The 20,498-nt window shown below is 38.1% G+C and overlaps 1 protein-coding gene across 3 annotated transcripts; it reads right to left on the bottom strand.

Annotated features, from left to right (window-relative positions):
* Positions 1 to 295: 295 nt before the first annotated feature.
* On the bottom strand, positions 296 to 20,498 carry LOC310724367 (adenosine receptor A2b). Of its 3 annotated transcripts, XM_083538265.1 has the most exons (4): positions 19,602 to 20,498; positions 16,098 to 16,207; positions 1,794 to 2,124; positions 296 to 1,693 (listed from the first exon to the last, which is right to left on the bottom strand). In XM_083538265.1, the coding sequence occupies exons 3-4, from the start codon at positions 2,117 to 2,119 to the stop codon at positions 928 to 930; spliced, it is 1,092 nt and encodes a 363-aa protein (XP_083394391.1). In that variant the 5' UTR covers positions 2,120 to 2,124; positions 16,098 to 16,207; positions 19,602 to 20,498; the 3' UTR covers positions 296 to 927. The 3 variants fall into 3 exon arrangements, with proteins under 3 accessions (XP_083394391.1, XP_083394392.1, XP_083394390.1); XM_083538266.1 differs by lacking the exon at positions 19,602 to 20,498 and having other exon boundaries at positions 16,098 to 16,362; XM_083538264.1 differs by lacking the exons at positions 16,098 to 16,207; positions 19,602 to 20,498 and adding an exon at positions 6,956 to 7,753.

Raw genomic sequence — 20,498 nt, 5'->3', positions numbered from 1 at the left:
GTCTAAAATAAAAAAACTGCTTACGGCAAGGAGCTGTTCTAGCTAGCAGGGAACAAAAAGATCTTTCATGCACCGAGTACAATCGAATGGGCCTTTCCATTTTTTTTAATTTTTTTTTGGTACCTTTTTGTTACCTTACCTTTCAATAATGATGTGCAGAAAGGTAGTTGTGTGGCCTCCACTTCAGTGAGACAGAAAAAGCTTCAGAGGGAAGAAGAGAAAGAAAGAGTGATAGAGAGTTGAGACAGTTAAAGCAATGGTCAGAAGGGACCACTCATCATAACGCACTGAAAAAATTAGGGGCCTAGCCAGAGATTTTCACCCTTAAAAAAGTACGGTAAGATACAGAGTGAGTTGGTGAAATGAGAGGGAAAAGAGCTAGACCTTTGTACAATTTAAATATCAGACAGGGTCATTTTTTTGTCCGCGCTATTTCCAATATAAAAAAAAAAAGAACCTAATTAGTGTTGAGCTATGCATTTTATTCAGGCTCCACATGAGAAAGACACGTTTAATCAAACAGCAATGAAATCTGAGGTCAATTATGTTTGAATACAATTATTGCCGACTCCCATCCTAGATTTTATTATTGCTCTTGGTTTAATTAAACATGCTCCGATCAGTCTTCATCGCTGGGCTATAGTACATGTAGCCAGTTAATCCTTCTGAGGGATGCGATTAGGACAGTGCCATTACTGTTATTTGAGGTGGTTGTCAGGGAATATTAATTTGAGTATTACAGCTAGCTGACAGGAAATCATAATTATTCAGAAACATTGGAAAAAGCTTACATCGTTATCATGGGACAGGCGTCGCGGTCACTAGGGCGAAAACGGTATTTAAAATCTGCTAATTGGTTTTGGCCTACTGAGCATCATTCAGAGCAAAAAAAAATGCATGGATTTTGTGAAACCCACCGTGATGGCATCACACCTTTAGACGTGCTTTGCCTTTTGGCATTCGCTCAGTTAAACAGATCTCTGAGGTTGTTTGGGGAATAGACTTTATCTGTTGGGTGGCTGTTTTTAAAGCCAGAGATTCACTCCCTTTTTGACGAGAAGTAATGAAAAGAACTGGAGGAACCAAGCCATAAGCCTGGAAGAGGATGGAGGATAGATAATTTGCCCAAAGAGGCCATTGGCGACTGGGGTCAAAGAGATACAAAGCATGGATGGTGTGTAAGGGTAGGTATAAAAGAACCAGAAGACACAAGGACAGAACCAGAGAGCGAGACCAGCCTGAGGTTTTCATCTGCAGCTCAGAGAGACTCATCACAGCCTGGTGTGACATCACACAGCTTAGATCTATATAGATACCAAGCAGAATAAGAAGGGGGATGAAAAAAACAGCAACATCATAGACATAGACCAAAAAGGCTGGACTGAGAACAGTGTCATGAGCACAGACGCCCCAGTGACTGCTGTGAATTTCTGCATAGGTGAAGTTGTTTAAGTCCTCCACCAGGAACTTCGACAGGAATCCACCATAAGGAAGGTATTTGCCAATCACAGATGGGGCCGGATGGTGTGGCTTATGAAGAGTATGGTTGGTCCAAATGAATCCCAGGCCTTCCGTGCCCCAAGTGTCTATTGAGTTGCACACAATAAACTGTGAGAAAGCTGTTACCACTGAGCAAAGCCAGATGAGGAGCACCAGGCACAGCATCCGCCGACGTGTTACCAAGCCTGTGTACCTGAAACACATACAGCCAAACATTCATTCCTGGACTATATCCTTGGGTCAACAAATTTTATTAAAGAAATTTTACAAAATAGAGGAAACCCTAGACTCACCTGTTTCCAAACCGACAATGCAGGTGTGTGTTGAGAATGAGAAGCAGCAGCAGCCACACAGTGAACTGTCTGACCAGCAGGGGGACACACACCAGCATGATGCATGTGTACAGGCACTGAGTGCTCCTGAGGTTCAGCAGCATGTTAACTGGAATGTCCAGGGCACCCCCAATAGCTCCCACCCAGCCCAAACAGAACTTTAGACAGGAGGAAACGTTTTTTAGGTGTCGGCTAGAATCCGAAAGCATACATAGCCTAACGTTCATGCCGATCACGAACACCGACAGCACACACTGCGCCATGGAGAACAGCCACACCTGATTCATGGTGCCTGAGAGAGAGATAGACACACAAAAAATGCTTTGAATTTTAAAAGAGGGAATAATTCCAGCTTGACTGCATTAATCTAAAGCAAGCTTTCACAGAGAAGATGGAGAGAAAAAGAATTCTATGAAGGCAAAAAAAAAAAAAAAAGCATTTGTCTTCCAGCTGTCCAGATTCTGTAAAAATGTGCCCACTGTTGCTTCCTTTTCTTGGCTGACAGGGTAGGAACCTGATGTCATTTCTACTTATGTATTGCAGCTCATCTGCCTCAAGATTCAACATGATGTGTTCTGTAATGCTTTTCTGCTCACCCTGGTTGTCATGAGTGGTTATTTGACTTCCTGACAGCTCAAACATTCTGCCCATTCTCCTCTGACATCTCTCTCTTTAACAAAGCATTTCCAATATGGCTGTTTCTTGTTTTTCCCACCCATTCTCTCTAAACTCTACAAGCTGCTGTGTGTCTAGGAGAGTTCAGTACTTTCTAGCATAATTAACCCTGCTCAGTCACCGTCAGTAGTGGACAGTAAAAAAGTAAATGTAATTCGTTACTCCACTTAGGTAGCTTTTAATAATAAGCGTATCTGTACCTTTAACTTCACTACATTTCAAAGTCAAAAAACTTTTTGCTGAACTACATTTTGCAAAATCACTCACTTTTTATTTATGGGTGGAAAAAAACTGGTCAAGCACGCAGCAAGCCACCAATCAGGATCGAACGCATGCTCTCTTTTGAACTTGTTTTGATTGCTACTTGGTGGTATCTACTTATGTACTCTGTAGGCTTTAGTACATTTGAAGGCAAAGGCTTTTGTTATTTTACTCAATAGAAAGTTTTAAGGGAGCACTTTTACTGGAGTAATATTTTACCTACTGTATTTTAACTTTAGCTCAAGTACATGGTTTGTGTACTTCTTCCACCACAGGTCCCAGAGATCAAAATGTTCCTTATGCTAATATTTGCCCTGGATCAAAACTGAAGCACTGCGACATGAGTAGCTAATTGCATGTTAGAATGAAAAGTAGTTCCTAATAACCTGCAAGTGAAGCGTTCAAACAGTTCAATTTTCTTTTATGGAAAGCTTGTGAAATATATATATATATATATATATATATATATATATATATATATATATATATATATATATATATATATATACAGTGAGGAAAATAAGTATTTGAAGTATTCTCCCACTTAGAAATCATGGAGGGGTCTGAAATTGTCATCGTAGGTGCATGTCCACTGTGAGAGACATAATAAAAAAAAAATAATCCAGTAATCACAATGTATATTTTTTTAACTATTTATTTGTATGATACAGCTGCAAATAAGTATTTGAACACCTGTCTATCAGCTAGAATTCTGACCCTCAAAGACCTGTTAGTCTGCCTTTAAAATGTCCACCTTCACTACATTTATTATCCTAAATTAGATGCACCTGTTTGAGGTCGTTAGCTGCATAAAGACACCTGTCCACCCCATACAATCAGTAAGAATCCAACTACTAACATGGTTAAGATCAAAGAGCTGTCCAAAGACACTAGAGACAAAATTGTACACCTCCACATGGCTGGAAAGGGCTACGGGGAAATTGCAAAGCAGCTTGGTGAAAAAAGGTCCACTGTTGGAGCAATCATTAGAAAATGGAAGAAGCTTAACATGACTTTCAATCGCCCTCGGACTGGGGCTCCATGGCTCACCTCGTGGGGTCTCAATGATCCTAAGGAAAGTGAGAAATCAGCCCAGAACTAAACAGGAGGAGCTGGTCAATGACCCGAAAAGAGCTGGGACCACCGTTTCCAAGGTTACTGTTGGTAATACACTAAGACGTCATGGTTTGAAATCATGCATGGCACGGAAGGTTCCCCTGCTTAAACCAGCACATGTCCAGGCACGTCTTAAGTTTGCCAATGACCATTTGGATGATCCAGAGGAGTCATGGGAGAAAGTCATGTGGTGAGAGGAGACCAAAAAAGAACTTTTGGGTCATAATTCCACTAACTTCCAACATGACAATGACCCGAAGCACACAGCCAGGATAACCAAGGAGTGGCTCTGTAAGAAGCACATCAAGGTTCTGGCGTGGCCTAGCCAGTCTCCAGACCTAAACCCAATAGAGAATCTTTGGAGGGAGCTCAAACTCCGTGTTTCTCAGCGACAGGCCAGAAACCTGACTGATCTAGAGAAGATCTGTGTGGAGGAGTGGGCCAAAATCCCTTCTGCAGTGTGTGCAAACCTGGTGAAAAACTACAGGAAACGTTTGACCTCTGTAATTGCAAACAAAGGCTACAGTACCAAATATTAACATTGACTTTCTCAGGTGTTCAAATACTTATTTGCAGCTGTATCATACAAATAAATAGTTAAAAAAATCATACATTGTGATTTCTGGATTTTCTTTTTTAGATTATGTCTCTCACAGTGGACATGCACCTACGATGACAATTTCAGACCCCTCCATGATTTCTAAGTGGGAGAACTTGCAAAATAAAAGGGTGTTCAAATACTTATTTTCCTCACTGTATATATTAATAATAACACATACATACAGTGGGTACGGAAAGTATTCAGACCCCCTTAAATTTTTCACTCTTTTTTATTTTGCAGCCATTTGCTAAAATCATTTAAGTTTATTTCTTTTCCTTAATGTACACATAGCACCCTATATTGACAGAAAAACACAAAATTGTTGACACTGTTGCAGATTTATTAAAAAAGAAAAACTAAAATATCACATGGTCCTAAGTATTCAGACCCTTTGCTCAGTATTTAGTAGAAGCCCCCTTTTAATCTAATACAGCCACGAGTCTTTTTGGGAAGGATGCAACAAGTTTTTCACACCTGGATTCAGGGATCCTCTGCCATTCCTCCTTGCAGATCCTCTCCAGTTCTGTCAGGTTGGATGGTAAACGTTGGTGGACAGCTATTTTTAGGTCTCTCCAGAGATGCTCACTTGGGTTTAAGTCAGGGCTCTGGCTGGGCCATTCAAGAACAGTCACAGAGTTGTTGTGAAGCCACTCCATCGTTATTTTAGCTGTGTGCTTAGGGTCATTGTCTTGTTGGAAGGTAAACCTTCAGCCCAGTCTGAGGTCCAAAGCACTCTGGAGAAGGTTTTCGTCCAGGATATCCCTGTGCTTGGCCGCATTCATCTTTCCCTTGATTGCAACCAGTCGTCCTGTCCCTGCAGCTGAAAAACACCCCCACAGCATGATGCTGCCACCACCATGCTTTATTGTTGAGACTGTACTGGACAGATGATGAGCAGTGCCTGGTTTTCTCCACACATACCGCTTAGAATTAAGGCCAAAAAGTTCTATCTTGGTCTCATCAGACCAGAGAATCTTATTTCTCACCATCTTGGAGAACTCCATGCGGGTTTTCATGTGTCCTGCACTGAGGAGAGGCTTCCGTCGGGCCACTCTGCTATAAAGCCCCACTGGTGAAGGGCTGCAGTGATGGTTGACTTTCTAAAACTTTCTCCCATCTCCCGACTGCATCTCTGGAGCTCAGCCACAGTGATCTTTGGGTTCTTCTTTACCTCTCTCACCAAGGCTCTTCTCCCCCGATAGCTCAGTTTGGCCGGTCGGCCAGCTCTAGGAATGGTTCTGGTCGTCCCAAACGTCTTCCATTTGAGGATTATGAAGGCCACTGTGCTCTCAGGAACCTTAAGTGCAGCAGAAATTTTTTTGGAACCTTGGCCAGATCTGTGCCTTGCCACAATTCTGTCTCTGAGCTCTTCAGGCAGTTCCTTTGACCTTAATGATTCTCATTTGCTCTGACATGCATTGTGATCTGTAAGGTCTTATATAAACAGGTGTGTGGCTCTCCTAATCAAGTCCAATCAGTATAATCAAACATTTCTGGACTCAAATGAAGGTGAAGAACCATCTCAAGGATGATCAGAAGAAATGGAGAGCACCAGAGTTAAATATATGAGTGTCACAGCAAAGGGTCTGAATACTTAGGACCATGTGATATTTCAGTTTTTCTTTTTTAATAAATCTGCAACAATGTCAACAATTCTGTGTTTTTCTGTCAATATGGGGTGCTATGTGTACATTCATGAGGAAAAGAAATGAACTTAAATGATTTTAGCAAATGGCTGCAATATAACAAAAAGTGAAAAATTTAAGGGGGTCTAAATACTTTCCGTACCCACTGTACATATAACTACTGACAGAAAGTTGCCTTCATCATGTGTTTAGACCAAGAGCTGTGAAATGTAAAAAAAAAAATAATAATAAAAAGAGACAAATGAGACAGCGAGGGACTGGATGTCGGAAAATAACTACACAGGCTCTCGATATGACACTTATCACTGCTTATCATAATGAGTTTCAGCTTTTCAACAGGCTAGTGACACTAATCAGTTTTGAAATGCCCATGAGCGTTTCATATTAATGAGCAATGCCTTAATCCACTGCTCTTCTGTGCCGCGCTCTGAAATTCGAGGTGCGCGTCCTTTCCATTGTTTTGCCACTCTTACAAATTGATTACATGGAATAATTAATGGGTGTAAAAAAAAAAATTAGTAATCTTCCCAGAGTAATTCAGGCACACAATTATCTAGTGAATCAATGAGGCACAGAGGAACCAGCATTGACCGGCAGGCCTTGCGTTACTCTCCACTCAGCTGCACAACACAAGACGTGTTTGTTAAGAAAGCCGCGTATTATCAGGCACCAGGTTTTTTTCTGACGTATTGATGTAAAAAAAATAATGTGCGGATTACAACTTGCCTGTAAAAGCTATGCCTATTAGGTACGGCTACAGAGTAGGTATGTGTGTGATAATGAAGATAAGTATATATGTGAAGGAAATGAGTGAAAAACATTACCTGATAAGGTGGATAAAGCGGATTTTTGTCTGCAGCAGGGTTTTTTCTTTTTTTTTTTTTATCTTTCGTTGGATAATCCCTATCCTCCACTCCTTCACACGCTGTCTATCTCGGGCTCTGTTGGACGAAAATAAACTCCCTTTTCATAGGCCACCTTCATCAGCTTTCTCTTACTTCCTTCTAAAGCTTGTGTAAACATATCGATAGTGTCGATGTGAGGGTCAGGCCTGCTCTTTCCATTAGACCAGTGCAAAGTGCAGCATTGACACAACATTCACTTGGGGAAACCACATAAATGGGGTGGATGAAAAAAAAAGGCAGTTAAAGACAGAGTGAGTGATGTTGCATCAGCTATAAAAAGTCGTTCTGAACTCTCATCTTAATCTCGTCATGCTGTCAGTTTATGAATCGACAAACAACAACGAGGAAGTGAAGAGAGGTAAAATGGTATATGCGCATCTTGTCTTGAAAGTCATGATCTACTAAATACAGACAAACTGCATCCTTAAAGAGGAACAGAAAGGAATGTGTGGACACTTAACAAGAAAAGCTAAACACTATACGGCAATGGCTTAGCAATTTCCATCAGAGCTTATTTTAGAGTCTCTGTGATCTGTCAGTGAAAGATTCACAAATGAATGAATCTGGACATCGGATCAATAGCCTTTCAATTCCATTCTTCAATTTTAGTAGCAGGTGGAAGCTAAAGCATGACTATGGGCTATAATGTAAAGGTCTGGCAATGAAAATCCATCATGTTCTATTCAATTGAGTGGACATGTGATGAGCCACGTTGAGTTTTCTTCTTAGTGGCATGGAACAGCTTAGATTTTAAACCATTATAGTAAAAGAACAATTAATTCATTCCTATTCTTTTTTTTCCATTAGCTGGTGGAAGCCAGAACATGACTATTGGCTACCATGTCAATATCTGCTCATAGCACTTAATCATAGTTAATAGAGTTCAGGTCAACTGAGTCAACATGAGAAGATCCTGTCTTGGTGATAGTGAAAGGTGAGAACAAGAATCCAATTTCTTTTAATATGATTTCATTTCCTTTCTTTTTCCAATAGCAGGTGGAAGCCAAAGCAAAATTATAGGCTATAGTGTCAATGTCTGCTCATAGAAATCCATCATAGTTGATACAATTTAATATAATTCAGGTGTGATTACATGAGAGGGATTCATCTTCTTCCCACTGACACCATGGCTTAGATTCTAAACCATTACAGTGATACAACCATGAGTTCATTTCCTTTTGTTTTTCCAGCAGCAGGACTATAGACCAAAGCATGACTATAGACCACAACAGTGGCCCCCAAAATACGACCTGTGGGCCAAATATGGCCCGCCCCCACATTTGTAACAGCCCTCTGAACAATGCCAGAGACATATTTGAAAAATATATTTTTGAAATATGTTTCACACAAAAAAACACGTGCGTTTAATAATAAATGTTGGCTTTCAAACTAAAATTTCCCTTAGTTTTTAATAGAGGTCATGGCACAGATAGTTGACTGTTAGAATAGTTTTTCCGGCTTCCGGTCCGCTGTCTTTAGGAAAGCAGCCTCTATAGGTGAATCACTGACACCACGTGTTGTTTGTTTTTACACTTGAGACTGCGTGCTGCACGAAAAGGGCTATATTATACTTATTATTCATGATTTATTCATTAAATAATTATAATAATTTATTAATATATTCATATTTATTTCCCTTAGCATATTTTCATGATTCAGTAGGTTTTTTTTGTAATAAAAGTCCAGTACTATTTTAATGGAGTCTTATATTTGTTTGTTTTTTATCCAGTTATCCATTTTTAAAATCTATTTATCGATTCAGAACTATTGGTTGAATAAACCTAGCTATCAGCAGAGGTGGGAAGTAATGAAATACAAAATACTTTGTTACTGTACTTAAGTAGATTTTTCTGGTATCAGTACTTTACTTCACAATTAATTTTTCTGACCACTTTTTACTTTCACTCATTAAATCTTTTACACAAATGTCTGTAATTTGTACTTTTTACATTTTTAAACCAGGCTCAATACTTTATTTAGTCAGTACTTCAACTTTTACCAGAGTTTTTTTTTTCCCCCAATTCTTTTTATTGAAAAATCAACAATCACAGATACAAAAATTTAAACAGAAATTCTAAATTTTTCCTTTTAAACAACAAAGAGCAAACACCCCCACCCCACCACCCAAAACTCAAACAAACCCCCAGACAAAGACACACACACATGCGCACGCACACACACCCCAAATCCCCCTGTTAAAACAACTGAAGAAACAAAAGAAAGGTTATGCATACAGTCCAATTTTGACCGAATTAGATCAGGTAACACCCGTAGTCTCCAAAAATAAGAAATAACAGGTTGCCACTTGCAAAAAAAAGGTGTCAGTAGAACCTCTCAGTGTATATTTTATTTTCTCCAACTTAAGAAAAAACATCAAATCTTTAAACCACCGAGAGATGGAGGGACATCTTATTGCTTTCCAGTGCAGAAGTATGCATTGTCTGGCCAACAAAGATGAAAAGGCTAAAACATCTTTGTGTACAGAACTCAGTTATGCCGACTCATTGGTAACTACCAGAGTCTTTTAAAACATGAGTATCTGTACTTCGACTTGAGTGAAGATTTGTGTGCTTTTGACACCTCTGGCTTTCAGAATCGGTAAAATCCTCGGGCGACCCTTTATTTAATAACATAGCTTAATTTTTCACCCACCAACCATATGCATAAGTCATTGGTTTTATTTCAAGAGCATTAAATGCCATTATGACGGTAATAATTCTCTTTGAATAGGTTATATATATATATATATATCTTAAAAAGTAATGCTCATTTGTCTGTACAGTGCAAAACAATAAACTAATTTAGCATTAGGAGGCATAATAAATACATTTAAAATCAAAATAAAATCTCCACAAACTGGTAGTCACCCCAGCACATTTAATCTTCTGTTGCAGACTGACCCGGCCCAACATTAAAGAAAGAAAAAATAATGTGGGCCCCCACTGAAAAAAGTTTGGGGACCCCTGTGCTACAATGTCGGTCTGGTCATGCGAATCCTTAATGTTCGGTACAATTTAATTCAACTGTGAAAAATGTGAGGAACCAGTTTTCCTCTTGTAAATCCAATGGCTTAGATTCTAATCAATTACACTGATTAGTTAATTCCCTTTCATTTTTTCCAACAGCATGTAGAAGCAAAAACATGATTATAAGCTACAATGTCTTTTCATACAAATCCTTCATTCTAAATTCATTATAATTGACATGGCAAGTGACAAAACAGTCTTAGTAACACTCAAAGGTAAGAACTTTGATAGAACTATGAGCTCATTTCCTTTCTTTTTCCAGTAACAGGTGGAAGCCAAAGCATGACTATGGCCTAGAATGTCAAAGTCTGGTCGTGGAAATCTATCATGTTCAATACAATTCAATTCAATTGAGACTGCACAAGAGGACCCTCATCAAGTCTTCTTTGGTGGCTTAATTAGAAACCATTACAGTGTACATGTGCAGAACAATTCAAACAGAACTAAATGTACTGAAAGAATTGTTCTGTATAAGCATATCATCATTATAAGTGTCCTGGGATGATGGTTTTTGATTACAGACGCAGCTCTTATGTATAAAATTTATTATATCCAGGAACCTTAATCACTAAAGCGAGAGTGTGACTGTATTTTTGGCTATCAAGCTAGGACCATCTAAAGCAATAATGTGAGAATCATTGCATCAGATTTATTGGATAGTGGGCAAAAAAATTTAGAAGTGGTAGCTTAGTGGTTAAGGCTTTGGACTTTGGATCTAAAAATCATGCCTTCAAATCCCAGCAACACCAAGCCCACTCATTGTCTACTGAGCAAGGTCCTTAAACCCATAGATGCTCAGTTGTATGAATGTAAAGAAGCTTTTAATTGTAATTTCAAACCATATATAGCTGATGCCTTACACAGTAAAATGAGACAACGTTCCTCCAGAAGCCTGGTGCTACATAAAACAACATAAAGCTACATAACAGAAAACACAGAGCTAAGGAATAAAACAAAAAGCTAAGGACTAAGTGTTCTTGCCACAAAAAAGTACATAGTGTGCAACCTGGTGCAAACAGTGCAAAGACAACACAAGACAATGTAGGGTAAAAAAAAAAAAAGAGATAAAAATGTATAGTAAGTCGCTCTGGATAAGAGCATCTGCCAAATGCTGTAAATGTAAAATGTAAAAAAAATATGATGCCTTTGATGCAAAAAAAAACTTATTTTCTCATGTTTCAAGCTGGTTCAGACACTGCTAAACAAGTTAATAAACACAAGGTTATGTTGTGGTATGAGCTGGTCACATACTTTACATCACCTCACTAATTGCTAGATCTAAACATCATTGCACAACAGTGCTCCAGTCTTCCATTACATGTGTTTGACTGGTATAGCAGGTTCCCAAAAAGGAAAGAAACTAAATGGTTTTGATATTAATATATATTGCTCTATTTCAGTTACGCAGCAACTGTGACCCATATATATATTCTTTTTCATAAACACACATTCAGCACATTTGATCTTTTATTAGCTGAAGGATTTTCCCCTCAAGGAATCATCTATTATTCCACCTCATAGGGTTCAGGGCTGTACAGAAATAAAAGCACACCTGTACTCCATAATAAACTCTAGGATGTTTGGATCTGAACATTGTTGAGGTGTCAGTGCTTGGAGCACGCGGTTCCTGACACACATTCACGTACACCTCAATCGCTAATCCTGTCGCTGGTGTTGTCGGAGCTCAAGAAAAACTTGCTGCATTCACTCGCTGAATGAAAAGAACTTCAGAGTCCTAGCGTTGTTGAATCTATTCTATGAGTACAGATTCTTAGGAGAATGCAACATTATATATTTCTGCTCGAGCTCATTTAAAGCAGGGATTGTTCCGTCGATCTTTTCTTACACTATGGGAGAACTATAACATTTATTCCATTTCTCTAAGTCTACAAAAGAGCTTAATGAGGTGGAAGCGCTATTCAAAATGTGACGTCGCCTGCTAATTTCTATTGTTCCAAGCCCTAGTAATTATTCACGGCGTTATAAACGACTTCCTTTGTTTCACTGTTCATTCTGTAAATTGTGTAGTGTGTGCTTTTAATTCGGCTTTGCTGATAGTTACTCCAGGCAAGGATTAATGATTAAGTTTTAATTCACTCGTTTGTTTTCCCAGCAGTGTGCTCAGGCGAAGAAACTATGATAAACAATGAAGATTTTCTGGAATCATTTTATATGTAGATAGTGACAACGCTGCTACAGTTAACATGAAGCCATTAATGAAGTCATTGTGATACAACATTTTGCTAATGTGTTTGCAGCTCAACTCTTGACACAGTGGGTTGAAATGGAGGGTTATGCTTAGATAAAAGTTTTGTGGTTGTAGACAGAACACAGGCTATAATTTAGCTATGTCATTTGCTGGTCATATCAACTAACGAGCATTTATGAGATCGATGGCAAACCCAATATTTTACAGTTAAGTGCTCATGCTTTTCATAGGAGGGGTAATAAATACACTAGTTGCATCTGTAAATGCAGATGTCTAACCCAATACGTTTGTCTATATAGTGTATATATGCTACCTTATATATGCTACCAATTAGGGATTTGCATCTCCATAACTTAGATCTAGCCGCCAATACGAGACATTAAACATACATATGTGATTCGATGCGATATGATTGACCCTTATGATAATGGAGTGTGATCCAGTTTTGATTTGATCACACAATGCGATTCAATGAAAAAATATGATGCTATGCAATTAATTATGGTACTAATGGTTTGCTTTTATACATTTTTATTTCTTTGGTTCAGACAGATAATAAATCATCAATTTATTTAAGTGCCTACTGACTTCTAACACTTTCACAAACAGGCCTTTGCAGTGCAAAAAAAGAGACAAAAGCATTCAATAAAACCAGACATTCTTTTTCTGTTTTGTCTCCAGGAAGATGCAGCTCCATGTGATCCAACATGATTCCATGTTAATCTATATTGTATGTAACGCCTCCGTAGTGTTGTGATACGTCATATTTACCTAGCAGCGGTGGGGTTGAGAGAAAACGCTTGAGAAACAGTTTAGTGAGGAGAAATCAATCAAAACAAGTGTAGCGCATCCACTAATAATTACAAATAAATAAATCATTTTCTACCTATGCAAATATGTTAAAAACGATGCTTTGTGATACAAATGGCAACTTGTATCTGATGCGCACTTTAAATCGATGGATCACATCGTTAACTCATATGCCGCTGCACAAATGCGAATAACTGAATCTTACCATCCGTGCCACAAAGCTTTTCCTATTCTTATTTGTACGGTACATGTTCAGGAGTGGTACCCTTTAATGGATTCGCATCCTGCCCCATTTGTATTTCTCACTTGCACATTGCATTCCTTATAGGCAGGGGATCACTGATAATAATATTCAAATTATTATTAGCAGCGGTAATTGTAAGAGACATGGGGATTATTCAAGACTCCAAATCCTGTAAGAGCTCACAGCTCTGCAGACCTCATTGAACACAGTGATTCGACTCAGCCTAAATGCCAAAGACTTTGTGGAATTAAAAAACACAAATCATTGTAGGGTTTTAGCTCTCCAGAACCTGAGCTCCACTCTCCTGTCGAAGAGGGGGTGGGGGATTTGTAGGCCTTTCTAGTCACTAGTTTAGAGCAATCACTTCCCTACACTGTAATAGGATTGTTTGTACTAAAAATTGGTTGTCCCTAGATGAGTTTCAGAGCAGCAGTGGCTTTCATACTGTTCATTCACTCTGGTTTTTCTCTTCTTATGCTATTGGTGCTTGGTGTCTCCCTCTCAAAGAGAGAGACATCATTAATATAGATGCATCTTTTGTTGCCCTACTTTACTGTAGGGCTTTTTCCATTTTTTTTAAAGTGTGTTTTGAGAAATGGATGTAAGAGATTTGGTGTGTGTGTGTGTGTGTGTGTGTGTGTGTGTGTGTGTGTGTGTGTGTGTGTGTGTGTGTGTGTGTGTGTGTGTGTATCTTAATGCAACATCTGCTATTAAACCAGGTTTAAAAGGGTTTTTATTTCGGACCACAAAGCTCAGCTACATCCCTTTTCTCACAAATGGTCATGAACTGTTGGAAGTGATTGAAAGAATAAGGTCGCAAGTACAGCTGGTGCTTCCAAACAGTCTTGGATTAGCCACTGCTCCTTGAGCTCAGTGGTTTGGGCACATTATAAGAATGTCCTCTGGTCAACTCTAATTAGCGCTGTAGCAAAGGACCGAGGTCCTGGGACAGACCCAAGAACTGCTAAAGATTAGAGCTTACACCTATAGAATGCCTCTGCCATCTTAATCTATACTGTATGTGATGCATACAGTAAGCAAAAAGCTTATATTACCCACTGTACTAATTTTGAGTAGGGTCTCCCTTTGATTTTAAGAATTGTGATTACAATTCTTGCAAATAGAATAGCATTTATTCGTCACATATGCATTACAGCACAGTGAAATTTGTTCTTCACATATCCCAGCTTGCTTAGAAGCTGGGGTCAGAGCACAGGGTCAGCCATGATACACTGCCCCTGGAGCTCAGAGGATTAAGGGCCCAAGAGTGGCAGTTTGGCGATACCGGGCTTTGAACCCCCGACCTTCCGATCAGTAACCCAACACCTTAACTACTGAGCTACCATGATGATACAGGTGCACTTTTATGCTGTGTATCTCCTGTCGTAACACGCCCCCAAATTGTTATAATGGCATCACAGAGAGGGTTTCAAAAGAGCTAGGAAGGTTAATGGTAATGCGGAACAATTTTAATGAAAACTTTCATGAATTAAACAAACTTGCAATGAATAAAAAGCCAAGAAAACAAAGTTTAAGCTAAAAACTCAAACTTGCTTTAAGTAACAACAAAGAAAATGTAAAAATGTAGAACTGACTAATAAGTAAAAACAAAACAGGTGTTCAAAATCACAATCTAATGACCTTGAGGGGTATTGGCAAACGAATCCATGACAATGGGTGCCCTCAAGGTTGCCATGTCAACTGGATTCAGATCCGGTGACTGGAAGGGCCACTGGAGACCACAAAACTCATTGTCATGTTAATGAAGCCAGTTTGTGGCTTCATGAACTTGGTAAATTGGTGCATTATCATGAAGTAGCCATTATACTTTGGGTAAGTTGTGGTTATGAAGGGATGCACAAAGTCAGCAACAATGCTTCTATATTACACATTTTGGAATTCAAGCAATGAGTGATTGGTCCAAGAAACAGATCCAAGAAAACATTCCTCCACAGCCTAGACTGTAATACAAGGCAGGTTGGGTCCATGGATTTGGAATTTGGTTGATGTCAAATCCTACTCTTTCCATCTGTGTGCCTCAGCAGAAATCAAGTTTCATCAGACCAGGCTCCATTTTTCTACTTTTTAGCTGTTCAGTTTTGCTGCACTACAGCATCAGCTTTCTTTTCTTGGCTGACAGAAGTGGAACCCAAAATGTCTTTTCCCATCTGCTTTAAGGTTCAACGTGTTTTTCATTCTGAGATGCTTTTCTGTTTACCACAGTGGTGGTGAACAGAGTGGGTGTTTATGTTTAAAATAGAGTGAATTAACAGCTAAACACCTGACTTTATACATAGGATGTATTTGGATTCGGTAGCATTGAAGCTTCCCTTCACTTAAACCAGGAGACTCAAAACTGTTCCAGCATGACAATGTCCCTTGCACAAAGCCAGCTGATGAAGATATGCTTAACATGGGTTGGAGTGGAAGATCTTAAGTGGCCTGCAATAGAGCTCTGACCTCAACCCTACTGAACACCTTTGGGATGAATTGGAATGCTGACTGCATCCAAGCATCCTCACCCTACATCGGTACCTGACTTTACTAACACCCCTGTGGCTGAATGAACACAAACCTCCACAAGTGCACTCCAAAATCAGCAACAGCAAATGAAAACTAAATGTGGAATGGTATGTTCAAAAGGCAGATGGAAATCAAAATTGTAGTAGAAAATTTGGGATCAGGGTTATTTAGCTGTGGAAACAACATAGATTTAGTACTTAGTTTTGCACTGTTTATACTGTTTCCTTGTGTCATATTGATTATGCAGACCTGGCAACCTTGTCTTATCCACAAGTAGCCTATTGGTTACTTGAAGACAGTTGGTCCCATCCTAGGTGTATTCCGACTTTATTCCCTTTGTTCTCCAGATCCACTGCAACCTTGAACAGGATAAAGCACGTATTGAAGATGAAATGTAGACCGACTAAATGAAAGATTCTACGAGAAAGCCTAGTAATGGTGTTTGTGAATGATACAAACTCTCTTGGAGGTTAAGAATCTCTTTAGGGCAAAACAAGAAGAAATCTGTTTTGAAGTGTTCTTAGCAGCTGTAATATCCATATTTTTTAGCGTCGCAGTTTTTGTATGCTACCACTGCTGTAGGGTTTATTTCACTTCATTGAAATGCACTCTGGATCACCCACAGTGTTTGACTGACAGGTCTACATTGTATCTCATGAAAATATAAATACATATAGGATTGGCCATTTTGGTTTTGGTCAAATAGCACAATGATATGAAAGTACAATTGGAATGCATGGATTGCTAATCCCTTTTTTAACATGGCAAAAATGTTTAAAAATTGAAAGAAATATCATTTCCAGTGGACTTAATTAAAGTCCATTTAAAACTCTGTTTTAATTTTGGCAGCCATTGTAATTTACTGTGCATAAAAATGCAGGTTCATGTTTTGTAATTGAATTTGAATTATGTCCCAAACTATAGGTGATGCCCTTGCAAATACTTGTTTAATTTAGCTTTTTCTAATCAGCTTGCTATAAAAAAAAAAAGTCTGAAAAACTCTGTCCTAGTTATACAACTAAAATGGCATAGCAAAACGCTACTCAGGCACTTCGAACAAGGCAGTGTGCACCAAATTGCAGATACAGAAAGGAGTAATTTCAAATGGTGTTATTTTCAACTATTGATTCACTTTTGAAACCTCTTTTCTGCTGTATAATTGGCTCAGGGACACAATTGTGAGAAATCCTTTCAACTTCTGCACTTCTGGCTTTGCGATGACAAAATCCGTAATATTCAATCAGATATTTTACTTTAATAAAGCTACATCAGGGGGATCCTACTTACTTTTCCTTGGTACAATGTAGATGCAGCATTAAATATAGCAGAGGAACTAAAGCTTTGGGAAATTGCTACACCATCAAATTCTTTCAGATCCACGGGCGTGGGTTATAAAATGGTCCCAGTTTAAGAGATAGGATAAATGAATTTTTGGGAACTAGTACATTACAGAGAAAGTTCAAATGAAATGCATTTACACAAACTTTCAATGATATTCATAAAAAAAAAAAATGGTTGCCAGGTTACCATAATTAAGTGATGTTGGTTAAAGTAGTAAATGACGTACTACTCCTTGTCAATAAAAATTATGTTTCTGTTCTTGTGTATCTGGACTTCAGTGCTGCATTTGGCACAAACTACATTTTACATATGAATCATCTTGTATTCTGCATTAGAACAGTGTATTGACCAAAAGTTTAACACCTGACCATCAAACCGATGTGTGGATCTTTGCTCAAACAGTTACCACAATTTTTTTGATGCTGTAGCTTTTAAGTTTTGCCCATGTTCATGTGACTGTCTTGCACAGATTTCTGCCCCTATACCAATGAAGATCTTTGGGATGAACTGAAACACTTCCTCACCTAACACCAGTACCTGATCTCAATAAAGCTCTTGTAGCTGAATGAACACAAATCTCTGAAGCCACACTTCAAAATCTATCGGCTATCATCCGAAAGAAAGAAGCTTATACTTTTCACATATACATTATAGCACAGTTCTTTATTCACATATCCCAACTTGTAAGGAAGCTGGGTTCAGAGTGCAGGGTCATCCATGATTGAGCCCCTCAGGAGCAGAGTTGACCTCAAGATCAGTAACTATGAGCCTTAAACATACAGCTACCGCTTCTTAAGAAAGTAGGAGTAGATTTGGACTGGGATTTACCAAGCACATATAAGTGTTAGGTTGAGATGTCCAGAACCTTTTCTTCATTAAAAAAATAGGACAAAATAAATATTATTTTCATGTGTGAAAGGCAATATTTTGTTAATGGATGATTCTTCAAATGGGGGACATTTTGACTGTATACATTTTCAAGAAATCAAGTCAATGTTCCTTATAGCATTCTAATATTTGTCATATTATAAAACAAATTAAATGTTGTGCTCCAGCAAATTGTTATTACTATAAAAAACAAGGGGTTTTTTTTTGCAAAGATGGAGGAAACAAGAACGTTTGTTGAATTCATAAATTTTGTAAAAAAAAAAAAAAAAAAAAAAAAGAAAAAAAAATGTATTGCTTATAAAAACCCATAAAAACAAGATATAACATATTTTATATAATAAATTCCGACCACCTGGTGGTGGTTAGTAATGTGGTACATCAAGGTTAAAGACACGTGTAAAGGTTGCTCACTGAAGGGCAACATTTAATGTCAGAGAATGCTAAACAAAAAAAGGGCATGGGCAGAAAACTACAAATCTATCCTTAGGTTTGGAAATATGCCTTAAAAGAAAATAATTGATCATTTACTTGTCCTTTATACCAGACTGATAAGAGGGAATTATGTCCTCATTAGCTGCATATTTTTTTGTTTTGAATATTGGCAAATCCAAATCGGAAAGCAGCTCGAAAATCCAAGTACCAAAGCCAAGCATTTTTCCAACTTTATAACTGTAGCTATTATTAGGACTGTGTAACCTTTTGTTTGCCTTTACTTTTTTCTGTCCTTATATGTGAAGTTTCATTGTGTGTACTTAAGCTTTTATTACATTCTTAAAAACACTGAGCATCATTCTCTCCCTGTCTCTGGTGCCCACTTCTGGAGTTATTCAGTTAATCTGTGAACAATGATGCCAATTCTTTATCTGACGAACAGAAATACATTCATGCTAATGTAAAAGTAAACTTTATATACTGGATACTTTAAGAAGTTTTTGATCGTAACAGAAAAGGAAAATAAGAAAGGGAGAATATCATTGCTGAGCCACAGCACTGGCTGCCCACTTCACTTATAAGCAATTTCAAAACCCTTTTCTGGTTTTAATGCTTATAATTGCGTCTGATTTGTCTTCCACAAGGTTGTGAAGTGATGCTTTATAGTGTCTGAAGAGTGAAATGAGTTTGGTTTAATCCTACTTAAAACTACACTTCACCTCCTCTCAGTATTCAATGAAGGCACAGAAGGCACTGTTTAATACTCTTTTAAGAAACAACAAAAAAATGATCTAAAATTTAAAAATACTGACTTTAAACATTGTTGCTCTACTGTGTTCACTCAGTCAACTCAGTGATTGGTGTAATTTTGTGTCTGATTAATATATTTTTTTTTTATTTATTTATTTTTTTTTTCCTGTTATAATAACCTCCACTCTTTTGAAAGGATGTTCCACTAGATTTTGGATTGTGCATGTGGAGATTTGTATATATAGTCTGATAAGCAATGTATAAAATCATACAAATGATGTTTAAAAATCAGAATGTACATAATCTGGTCTCAGTGGCTGTGACTTCAAAAATCAGCATAACCTGGTCTTTTCCAACTCTCCAGGTTGGTTCATCCTGTCCCAATTCTCGGCTGACCATAATGGAACCAAATGTGCTGTGCTGCTGTTTATCCCTCTCTAGTTTATCTGAAAAGAAATTTCAACTTGTTGATAATGTCAGGGTTTTCTTGACAACCATTTGTTCTCATCTTTTAAACCCAGTTAAAATCAGATTATTTTTGCCAGTGGAAAACAAGGACTGTAACATATATATTGAAGAGACCAGATACCAGATTTTCAATATTTTATCTTTCTCTCTATCCAACCCGAAAGCAAGAAAGGGATGAGGGAGATAAATGTATTCACCTCCACAGTGTCCAGGCAGCTAATAATGCACAATGATCTGTGTTTTCTGATGTCTGACATCCACACCAATATGTACAAAGAATCAGAGGAAATGTTTTCATTTCTCAAGTGCACAAGCCATGTAGCTTATATACAGACAGTCACTTCTGAAAGTATTGGCCTGGAAAGGCAATTTCTTTCCTTTTTTTTTAAGATCAAAAGGTGAACATATAGTAAAGGTAACATCGGATTTTTCAGCTTGCACTTTGTGATATTTTCCTGATATTTAAACAAAATTTGAACTGGGACCTTTGATGGTAGACCACCCAATTTCCAGGTGAGCAAAGGCACAAAAATACATCTTAATATTTGGTTAGATATCCCTTGCTTGTTAAAACTGCATCAAGCCTGTACTCCACTGTTCATGAATCTGTTACTTCCTATTTTCCAGGATCTTACTGCAGCTTCTTTCACTTGTAGTTTGTTTTTACTCTTTCCTTCAGGATGTGAAATACTGCTCAATTGGCTTCAGGTCTGGTGATTTGTTTGTATTGGCAGGTTGTTTTTGTTTATTTTCTTTCTACATGATGAAGTT

The sequence above is a fragment of the Silurus aristotelis genome (genome assembly GCF_946808225.1).
Source record: "Silurus aristotelis genome assembly, chromosome: 1".
NCBI classification, from domain to species: domain Eukaryota; kingdom Metazoa; phylum Chordata; class Actinopteri; order Siluriformes; family Siluridae; genus Silurus; species Silurus aristotelis.
The sequence above is the reverse complement of the archived record's forward strand: the minus strand, read 5'-3'. Positions and strand labels throughout refer to the sequence as shown.